Source organism: Bombyx mori, chromosome 15 (genome assembly GCF_030269925.1).
Source record: "Bombyx mori chromosome 15, ASM3026992v2".
Classification (NCBI taxonomy): domain Eukaryota; kingdom Metazoa; phylum Arthropoda; class Insecta; order Lepidoptera; family Bombycidae; genus Bombyx; species Bombyx mori.
The window spans coordinates 1,611,314-1,623,010 of record NC_085121.1 but is presented as its reverse complement, the minus strand read 5'-3'; the positions used below and the strand labels follow the sequence as shown (position 1 = coordinate 1,623,010).

The following is an 11,697-nucleotide window of genomic DNA, read 5'->3' as shown; positions in this document are numbered from 1 at the left end:
CAGGGGAGTGAAGTGCTTGGTGGTGCAAGGCATAATTTAGGGTACAAGACTGCGCGGTAGGTCCCGTCAACTAGTGTACAAGAAAGGCCGCGGGACGCGAGGAATGGCAACGTCTTGTGAAGCGCACCACCACCCGAACTGATGACTACAACCCAGACTACAACCCAACCAAGAGTGCCAACGACTAAGAAGAGGAAAAAGAAACCAACAAGAAATATAACCTTATTCTACAAATTCACATCAATTTATTTTAAATCGAGTAGAAATACTAAACCATAAAATAAACCCCAATCATCCAGCGAAAGGGGATACAAGGAACAAGCTTTCCTAACGAAGCTATGCTTGAATATTTAGTTTTAAAAAAGCGCTGTTACCTTTTCTATTAGCAAAGTAAAATATAAAAGTTGAATTTGTGATATACTTCAACCAACCATTAATTTTACTTGGGACATTTTGAGTTCAATTTAATTAGGGTTATAATAATGCGTTTTGAATTCTTTTTTTTACAATCAACTTTTCACAGGATGTTTTAGTTGATTCAACCCATTGTTATTTAATTTTCAGCTTTTTAAACGTGCCTAGGTTTTTTTATAACCTAGATGACTGAACGAGCTCTCGGTCAAATGCTTTGAAGTGGCGTTTGCAGCCGTAGAAATAACAACGTGAATGCCGTCTCCCGCACTGAAATTTCATGTCTATTGTCTCTGTTCTATAGTTATTACGCAAATTTAACTAGTATTAAAATTAAAGTATCGTTCCTCCCCGGAAGATTCAGTTCTTAAATTACCACGGTTATTACCAATTACCAAATATACCAAAGTTTTATAAGTGTTAATGACGAAATAATTATAATTGTAATCATCGTTTTGGGATCGACAGGCTGCGACTATGGAGTCAAACAGAAATAAATAAATGCTTAGTGTTACCATAGAGTAATTTTTAGTTTCCGACGGTAGATCCAGCAGTCCAGCATACGACCACTAAAATGCAACGCTGCCGAGCTAACAGCCGCTGTTCTATCTAACAATTAAGAAACCATATTTCCGCATGTGCAAACTAATGCACACCCAGCTTAAAACCGAAAAATACACCAAGAGACTTCAATTTTATTAATTAAATAGTACTTCCAAACTTCAAGCGTTGGTTGATAACCAGATTTTTGTTCAGCTTGTTTAGTTTGTAAACTTATTTTTAACAACGTTGCTGATTTGGGTACTTATTGATAAATATTGTAACCATAAGATTGTTTCCTGGAAAAAGATATACCCTGTAGCTGTAACTCGTTCATTGAGTAAAATAAAAAATGTACAACTTGCATGAAGCTAATCAATGTTTTCTGTAGTGCTAATCCAGTGCTGGACGTTTTGGCGGGAACGCGAGGATTGTAGTTGTATGATTTGTTTTACTTTGTATAGACAAATAGTTAGTGTTTCTTCGGGTTTAAATTGTGTAATAACGGTGGTTTATTAACAGCATAGTAACTGTGAAAGCGCACAAATGTGGGAAAATGAAACAAAGCCGCTGAACGGAACTTCTCAGGATCCTACAAAAAGTCCACTGAAAAAGTTTCAGTAAATGACCACCATTTTACTGAAAGTATATTTCATCATCTCTCATTTCGCTTCGTTTCTTTTCATTTTGTTTCGTTTCATTTCATTAAATCATTTTTCATATAAAGAAGTTTTCATTGAAATTAAAATAAGACTTGACCTACAGGTCCTAGTTACCAAGTTATAAACATAAAATCCCTTAAAAAAAACAGTGCTAAAGTTATTTGTGTTAAGGATGTCCGAAATGCAATAAAGTATCGATATATTGGTATGATTTGACAGAGAATATTCGTGCTAATCAATAGACATCATTTTTAATGACATTTTATGAAACTTTATGAAATTTTATAAAATTTCAATTGTATAATTTCATAAAATTTTGTGAAATTTCATAAAATTTCAGGAAGCTTCATGAAATTTCATAAAGTTTCATCAAATTTCATGAAATTTCATTAAAAAAAAATTCCCAGGAACATAGTTAACTATTTTACATAACTATATTCAGTCCGTTGATGCTAGAAGAAATGTTATGCGATTATTTCTCTAATGCGACAGTTGTCCAGGCCAAAACCGTAACCGTACGGTATTATTAGCAATGTTGCATTCATCATTACAGGATTGAAAATCGAGACTATTCAAATAAACTGTCTATTCACGGGACACACTTACATGTCGATACTGTGCATGCCATAATAGAAAATCGATCAAAAAGTACCACTGTTTACGCATCATCACAATGATTTATAGTATTTTCAACAGCTAGGCAAGATCCATCATCGCCTTTTCAGGACTGAGCTATGAATATTTTTATAAATGGGATAGTAGTGACAAGGACTTTAAAGGCAATCTAACCGGGAAAATAAGCAAGATCCGTGTTATGACTTTCAAAAAATACAAGCAAAGCATTAAATACAAAACATCTATGAATGCTTCAGCATCATCTTTTGATGTCGAAGTTCAGCCTAAAATCAACCTATCACTATTACCTTGGTCTCAGTTACAAAAGCCAAATAAGATGATTTGCTCAAACTTTGCACTGACAGTCATTCCTAATTGTCTTAAACAAGAGTTTCTTTCTGAGCATTCCACGTGCAACTGAGCACGATATTGAAGATTGTGATTGAATAACAAAAAATAACAAGATCACATGCCGCATATCTATCGTAAGCGTTTGGAGACTGATTATATTACAATAGTAATGTAAGTGTTGTTAAGTTTGGTTATGTTCAATAGTAGAATACAATTGTTGTTGTTGATTTATTCTGAAAACTAGAGCTTTTATAAGTTTTAATAATTTTCTATTGTTTTTAAGACTGATGAGGCAATAACTAGATTTTGGTATTGTATTGGAATACACTACAATATGTGATGGTTTATTTATATAATATTGATACATATTGTATAAAATATAATAATAGCGTGATTTTGTTACAAAAAAATATATCCCTATTGTTTCTTACAATATATTTTTATTCATAAACGTCTCGCTCTTTTGCATGATTTACCACAGTAATTTTAGTTCAATTCTTTACACTTTCTACAAGCATAAAAATTGGAATAGTATTTAGATACATTTACTCGATTTGTTGTGAACTATGGGATCACTTTATGGGACCTTATGGGATGTTACTCCAAATCTTTCAATTATGGCTTAGAAAATTTTAATTGTAATTAAAAACCTTTTTTTTTTAATTCAGATAATTTTACCTGTTTATCAAATTATAGACATTATATATAAGCGACAATAACTGCTTTATACATAAACGATAGGCAATAACCTTTAAATATATTCGATGTGCAAAAAAATATATTTCTAGGTCTATCTATATAAAATCTATCTATATAAAATCATTTCAATCCTATAGTTAGATTCATTAAAATGGATTTTTTTTCAGATAATACAACTTTAAATTAGTCTACTGTAAGGTTCACGCATTGTCGCTTAGTCATGTTTGCCTTTCAAGCGTCGATATAAATGTTTGTTGGTCTGAAAAAAAATCGATTTTCATACCTTTTCGATACTTGGAATTTTATATCGATACATCTATGTATCGAAATATAAAATATCGCTCAAAAATATCGATACATTATCCTCCTGATCCACTAACGGTGCTTCTAGGTACTTGAAGCACCGGTCACTGTTCTCGTCGAACCCGTCGCTTGCGACGAAGGGCTCGACGAGTAAATTAACTCTCAGACACAGCCTACTGAGTTTCTCGCCGGATCTTCTCAGTAGGTCGCGATTCCGATCCGGTGGTAGATACTGCGAAGCACGACTCTTGCTAGGGTTCGTGTAAGCATCGCCGTCAGGTTTGAGCCCCGTGAGCTCACCTACTAGTTACGGTTACGCTGGAATAGCCGCTCCAGGTTACCAGCTTAGGTAGGGAGAAAATAAAAAAAATCGATACATTGAAAAAATAATATCGATATTTCGATGTATCGATATTTTTTCAACAAGCCTAATCTGTGTGTGTAGTTGTGTAAGTGTATAATCTATGGTGTATTCTAAACCTGATTTAATCGAACGAACGATTTTCCATGAAAAATTGTGAAAAGTGCTAGAATTCTTGTGTTATTTGTGACCGATTACTGCTACACAGGTAAGTTAGTACTTTGACTCTCAGATCAAGAATTTTATTTCGGATTAAAGCTCCAAAACTCAATTTCCTTTTCAATTAGCGATGACACACCCAAGTGTCGGCGAATACCAAAATGTCCAAATGGAAACGATAACAGAATTTGTGGAAGAGCAGCATCATATTTGATTTCCTTACTATCTTCGTTGAACATTTATTTTCTGGCGAGACTTGTAAAAGTTGTACTAACTGTTGTCATTGGTTTATTTTGGAGCATTACGTCATTAAACTTAGGAAGGAAGTCGGTCGATAAAATCGTACCGCCGGAGGGGCGTGTGGAAGTAGGACGTCAGTAGCCGCTCCTTATTACAGTATTGCGGAGTACTTTCTACACTCTATTGTACACATGTGTAACACTGCAATGTAATATTGATTGCGTAGCCGGCTGCAGTTCTGTTTTCGCATTGATTGGGCAGAGCTGGACATTTAAGAAGCTCTTGACTTCTGTTACAAAACAAACTGTTTCGGTACGTTACTTGATTCATTTCTGCATAAAAAATATATTTGTAATAATATGCTCCTGAAATATTTTCTGTACAATCCTAGTTTTTCTATTAGAAAAAATTTTGGTTAATTTTTCCACAAATAAAACGGAAATAAACAAAATTAAGACAAAAACAAATTATTCGAATAATAAAAAAAACCATACAAGATTTAAAGTATGCAATAAATTAAATATTAATTGACTTTTATGGAAGTCCCCCCACAGCAATGACCCATATGAGCAATAACCTACCTGAAGCAAAAATTTTGCTGTCTTGCCACCAAGCTGTTAAAGTTAATAAGAAGACTCAATCTTAGCTCTGTTGTCACTTAATGTTTGCTGAGCTATGTTCGTAAATTTTACTTATCTTAAAGAATGTAATAAGACTTATAAATTGGAAAAAAACATCCATTCCTTTTACGTGTGAATATGTCCTTAAAACAATTGGTACCTCCCTATAGGATTTCATTTTAGACATAATATCTTCTTATCACTTAATATCAGGACACTGGGTCTCCTTACATTTAGGACACTGATAATAGACTATGACACTTTTGTGTATTTGTACATAATGTTTATTTTTCTTTTATTGGAAACACGTAATTGCTTATTCTGAAATAATAGGTTTCTAATGTAAGGGGTTAATATCTAAGGAAAAAAGAAAACTAAAGTATTCAATATTATAAATATGAGACAAGACATAATAATATAGTGTATGATGTTCGGCACAGTAGACATCTGCCGTGAATGCTTGACCAGATCGGAGAAAGCTATAGTGAATAACACCATGGTGAGACCACCAAACAGTTACTTTTTTATTGGTAAGCTTTGCTTTTGGGCACTGTTGCAGCCTTTGACCTGGGGTCAGCCATTGCATTTTTTGATTATGGTTATCGTAAATTCAATCCAATATTCATTTATTTCTATGGTTATGGTTGACTAAATTACAGTATTGATTTACTGTAGCTAAGCAATCAACTGTGACGATAAGTAGGTCATTACAACATAGGTATAGATAGTTATATAGATATATACTTGTATAGATACTACTAGAATAGGTACTTCAAATTGACGCTGATCAGATCAGAATCTAGATCACCAGGGTTCTATCAGGTTATATTGGATGGCAGCAATGTATAGATAATAATGGTAGATATTTTGATTAAATAAATTTGTTAAATGAAAAGAAAAGCGAATTTCATTTTAACTCTTAATACTTTATTATCTGTATAGAATCATTATATAAATATCAGGTACTTAGGTTTGACTTCTTGCAGAAAAGGGCCTAGGCCATGTTGATAATTCATTTAACAGTGGAGATTGGAGAGGCTATGAATTAGTCTGCTTGTATGGTATAATAGGGCGTCATGCAAATGAAACATTTTTAGGACTCTAATACATTTACTTATTGACACCATTGGAAGAAAAGTATATGACCACCCTGATTGATAGTAAGTACTGAGGCCAGGTGGTACATGGCCAAAAAATTACTGAAAATGAACTATGGATGAACACAGGAGTTTGAGATAGAATGCATACAATCTACTCTGGTTGTAAGAAGTGTGATAGTCAAAAGATTATATAGATTAATACCTAGTCAGGTCATAAGTATTGTCACACAGTAAAAACTTTTCTTTTAGAATGCTGGCCACAAAAAAGTTTATTGAATTCGAATTTCGAATTGTTCATGAAAATAAAAATGTATACTTTTTGAAATTTTACTCATTTTTAAATATGGAGTGGACGCTTAAAGAAGACCGTGTTGCAGTTATTGCGTTGCATCGTTGCGGTTACGCGCCAATTCAAATTTTTAACATACTGAAAAATTTGAATATAACCAAAAGATTCGTTTATCGTACCATCAAACGATACAATGAAGACTCTAGTGTAGATGACAGGTCAAGAAGTGGTCGCCCTCGGTCTGTTAGGATTCCAGCAGTGATAAAAGCTGTGAAGGCGCGAATTCAAAGAAATCCCAAACGTAAGCAGAAACTGTTGGCCCTTCAGATGGGGTTAAGCAGAACCACGGTGAAAAGGGTGTTAAATGAAGATTAGGGCTTCGGGCATATCGAAGAAAAACAGGAAATCGTTTGAATGATCGTCTAATGGACCTGAGACTGAAGAGATGCCGCGCTTTGTTGAAGCGGTACGCGGGAAAAAAATATCGGGAAATTCTATTTTCGGATGAAAAAATTTTTACCGTAGAAGAGAGCTACAACAAAAAAAATTATAAGGTGTACGCACACAGTAATGAAGAAGCGAGCAACCGTATTCCGCGTGTCCAACGAGGTCATTTTCCATCCTCGCTTATGGTATGGTTGGGAGTTTCTTATTGGGGCTTAACAGAGGTACATTTTTGTGAGAAAGGTGTAAAAACGAATGCAGTTGTGTATCAAAATACAGTCCTGACGAACCTTGTGGTACCTGTTTCTCATACCATGTTCAATAACAGGCACTGGGTATTCCAACAAGATTCGGCGCCAGTTCATAGAGCGAAGAGCACACAAGACTAGCTGGCGGCGCGTGAAATCGACTTCATCCGGCACGAAGACTGGCCTTCCTCCAGTCCAGATTTGAATCCGTTAGATTACAAGATATGGCAACACTTGGAGGAAAAGGCGTGCTCAAAGCCTCATCCCAATTTGGAGTCACTCAAGACATCCTTGATTAAGGCAGCCGCCGATATTGACATGGACCTCGTTCGTGCTGCGATAGACGACTGGCCGCGCAGATTGAAGGCCTGTATTCAAAATCACGGAGGTCATTTTGAATAAACTTTAGTGTCATAAGAATCTATGTTTTGTTAAGTTCATTTTGGTATATGAATGGTTACATAATGAATAAACTTGTTTCAATTATTTTACATTAAACATGTGACAGAATTTATGACCTGACTATGTATAAGATAGAGATAAAGGTCCCAATTTGATCACTGGTACATTAAAGGTCTTGAAGTGTTTGTACGAAAACACCACTATGTCAGTTTAATTACAGGACCAGGCTTCGGAACCCATGTTTCTGGAGTGAGATGTTATTTCTCTGGTTTTCAAAGCTTTGGACTGGAAAGGGAATGCTTAGCATTAACATCAACCGCGATTAATTAGTTCACCTTCGATTTGCCGACGACACGTGATTATGGCCGAGAACTTGGAGGATTTCAGTAAAACGCTCAGTGACCTCATAGGGCTCTGTGAGAGTAGACCTTGGTATGAATATGGACAAAACGAAAATTATGTCGAATGTCCATGTAGTGTCCAGTCCAGTAAAGGTCGGATGCTTTACGCTCGAAGCTATAGACGATGAGTTCGTCTACCTGGGACAAATTGTCCAACTAGGTAATAGGTCCAACTTCGAGAAAGAGATCAATCGTCAATTCCGATTAGAATGGGCAGCGTTCGGGAAACTGCGTAAAATCTTCTCATCCTAATTAACGCAGTGTCTGAAGACGAATGTCTATGACCAGTGTGTGGTCCGAGTGATGACATACGGCAGTGAGACGTGGTCGCTGACAATGTGCCGTATCAGAAGGCTTAAAGTCACTCAAATAGCAGTGGAGAGGGCTATGCTCGGAGTTTCCTTGCGAAATGGAATCAGGAATGGGGAGATATTCAGAAGAACCAAGGTAACTGACATAGCCCGAAGGATTGCAAGATTGATTTGGCAGTACGCAGGAAACATTGCTCGTAGAGCAAATGGCCGCCGGGGCCGAAAAGTTCTTGAGTAGCGACCGCGCTCAGGAAAGTGCAGCGTGGGTAGGTCCCCCACGAGGAGCACAGACGAGCTACTAAAAATCATGGGAATCCGCTGGATGCAGGCTGCGCAAGACCGACTATTGTGGCGTACCTTGGGGGAAACCTATGTCCAACAGTGGACGTGCATGAGTCAAAAAACAAAAATCAGTAGACATAGTCTTCACATATCACAATTAGTATTTAATTTGATTTAAATTACACATATTTAATATAATTAAGATGGTTAATTGTCGACAGTCATTAGCATAGTCATTATTGTATCCTATTTGTGATCACATTAGGTGGACCTGTATAATATCAAAACATCCGACCATGTTAATGTCTTCTGTTCTATTTCTGAATCAGTTCCGCTTTTTTATAGCGAGCATAACCACCGGCATCAGCTGCTCTATAAATTCGCAAAGCAACAAAAAAACAACAAAAAGCAAAGTGTACAACTTGAAGTTAACAGTTGAAATATTGCTTTTATTCTTATGAATGTGTATGTTCGTATGAAGTATTTGGTAATTTATCTGTTCTGTGAGCAGTCACACTGAATTAGTCAAGTCTTTAAAGGCATGCAGAGAAACACGTTCATTATCAAGCTAACAATACAGATTACATAGTTTATGAGTCACAAGGCTGTGTGACGTAATCGCGTCTGATGTCAAGTGTAGCCCGACCTTTGGCTTAAAATTATTGTAGATGAAAGGAAGTTTTTTTTTTTCTATATTTAGTAACTAGGTGACCCGGCGAACTTTGTTCCGCCTTAGAGGCAATAAATGAGCAGACTTTTGATTTTATCAATATCAATTTTTTATTTGGATAATTAATGTAGATTAAAAAAGCAAGTATTTTAATGATACTTTATTAGCCATGTATTTTAGTTGTTATTATTATTATATTTTTATTTCTTGTTTTTCTTCAGTCCTTTCACTCGCAATGTTTCGAACCCTAGTTGCATTACGGCTTCGTCGGGAACGACTTGATCGTGTTGGTCGCGCCATGGCTTTATTACCTATCTCGGCACAATAAGCTAATAGAAACTCGAAAAAAACACATTAACCGGTCATCTTCAAAATTCTACTTTAATTAACCATAGACTACATTACGTTTAGCTGTCAGTAGCGTTTTGTTATTCCATATCAGTTGCGTTTTGTTATACCACGTTTTATGTCACGTGATAAAAAGTATCCTATGACCTTCTCCTGGCTCTAAGCTACCTCCCCACCAATTTTCAGCCAAATCAGTTCAGCCGTTCTTGAGTTATAAATGGTGTAACTAACGCGACTTTCTTTTATATATATAGATTACTAAAGATAGAGTTTGGGATAATCGTTTGAATATCGCTAGCCCTAGAAATCAACTGTCTTTTCTGAAATAGTAATTCATACTGCATAAAGTTACGTCGCTTTCGGTATCATTCGTTGATAAGATAGTAATTATCAAATAAAAAATTTGTTACCTAACAGAATCGTTACTCTGTTTGTATATTATAAATGTTAGAGGTATAATAGCCCTTTAATTGTTCATGTTTATTTTCGCTCATAGTTACATAATATTTGCATCGGTTTTCACGAGTCGAAGTCATAATTCTAAACTATTTTGGCTGGTTAATCTCGCCGTTTTTTATTGTTGTTTCATTATTTCCTATATTTCGAATACTGTACAATTTTCGTGGTCACTGGCGAACGAGCACGTTGTTGTTTAGGTAATTTTAAATCTAAATATTTTGTTATTGAACAAACAAGATGTGGGTGCGTTTAGATATGTTTAATATTAATTTTCTAACAACATTAGACAGGGACTTGGCTGTGTGCTTGGCATCGCTGATGTCCCTGAGCGACGGGTATCAATCACTGCTCATTACTTGTCATATGCGTCTTCTATAGACGCCGTTTGAAAAAAAAACGTACATACATTATGTATGTTAACTTTGTACTTTGGCGTCTGGTAAATTAAATTAATTGAGAAAGAAAGTTAATTTTTATTTTTATCATTAATCTTTAAGATCGTTGAACATGTATTTTTCAAAACTTAAAAATCATAATACATGTATCATATTATGGAAATCTTCGTAAGCAAATTGACCAAGTGATATCGATCCTACAAGTGGAATGTATTGATTCGGTACTAACGATTTCTCGTGTAACGTTGCTGATGAAGTGTTGAAATGCGCATAGTTGTTGCTCGACATACGTGACAAAATTCTTAAAATGCATAATTTATCTATGTATATGTACTTACTATTGAAGATTTTGTGTGCGACGTTGTAATACATAATATAAATACATATTATTATGAATAAATAAATTCGTTTTATATTTTATCGATATTTTTCTTTATTAACTCACTTCCTTCTAACTGGTGTATTCATAATCATATTAATTTTAGAACAAAATATTTGTTTTATTGCAGTTGAATCGACGTATCCATCATGGAGCAGATCCCACCACCGAAAGAGGTGAAGATCCTCGAAACAGCAGAGGACATTCAGGAGCGTCGTGAGGAGGTCTGTTTGCAGTATTCATTTAAATTTATCACACGTTTTTCTTACTGGTGGTAGGACCTCTTGTGAGTCCGTACGGGTAGGTACCACCACTCTACCTATTTCAGCCGTGAAGCAGTAATGTGTTTCGGTTTGAAGGGTGAGGGCAGCCATTGTAACTATACTTGAGACCTTAGAAATTATATCTCGAGATGGGTGGCGCATTTACTTTATAGATGTCTATGGGCTTCAGTAACCACTTAACACCAGGTAGGCTGTGAGCTCGTCCCCCATTTAGGCGATAAAAAAAAAAGAATCTAGTGTTATAGAATTTTTTATTTATTTAAAATAGGGCATTTGATTGCTTGGATTTTATTTTTGTACCTATGTCATTATCATAAGGCTTCCTAACACGGGTTACATTCTCAGAATATAATTTAACCAAGTTTGCTCATATACACCAACAGATCACAGTGAAGACGCTACCAATGGCTATGAAAATTTATTGAAACTTTTTAGAAAATTGTGATGTGGTAACATTAAGATAATATGAGCTTGGAGAAAATCTCTCGAGATTCAAAATTCACTCTTAATAAAACTGATATCATTCAGATTTAACTTTTAAAGTTTTATCATCAGTCACAAGATTAAATAGTGGATAGTTGATTAAACTTGAATGTACAGAGCATATTGTCAATCATTTGCGATTTTCATTATCTTATAGTCTCTTTATGGTATGGTCATATGTGAGTTTATAAGTAACCAGATGATGACCGAGCTTTGCTCGGTTTTTTTTTTGATAACGCCA

The 11,697-nt window shown here is 35.3% G+C and overlaps 1 protein-coding gene across 5 annotated transcripts in view; it reads left to right on the top strand.

The window, feature by feature from the left end:
• The first annotated feature begins 2,610 nt into the window (after window positions 1–2,610).
• LOC101735654 (spectrin alpha chain) overlaps window positions 2,611–11,697 on the top strand; it is a 37,773-nt gene continuing 28,686 nt past the window's right edge. For 3 of the 5 annotated variants that reach the window (XM_062672378.1, XM_062672379.1, XM_004928620.5), the window contains exons 1-2: window positions 4,012–4,150; window positions 10,820–10,913. In XM_062672378.1, coding sequence (XP_062528362.1) covers window positions 10,839–10,913 — 75 coding nt within the window. In that variant the 5' untranslated portion in view covers window positions 4,012–4,150; window positions 10,820–10,838. Of the gene's footprint in view, window positions 2,751–4,011; window positions 4,151–4,474; window positions 4,654–10,819; window positions 10,914–11,697 lie in introns of those variants that run through there. The other 2 variants (XM_062672377.1, XM_062672376.1) reach the window with 2 other exon arrangements.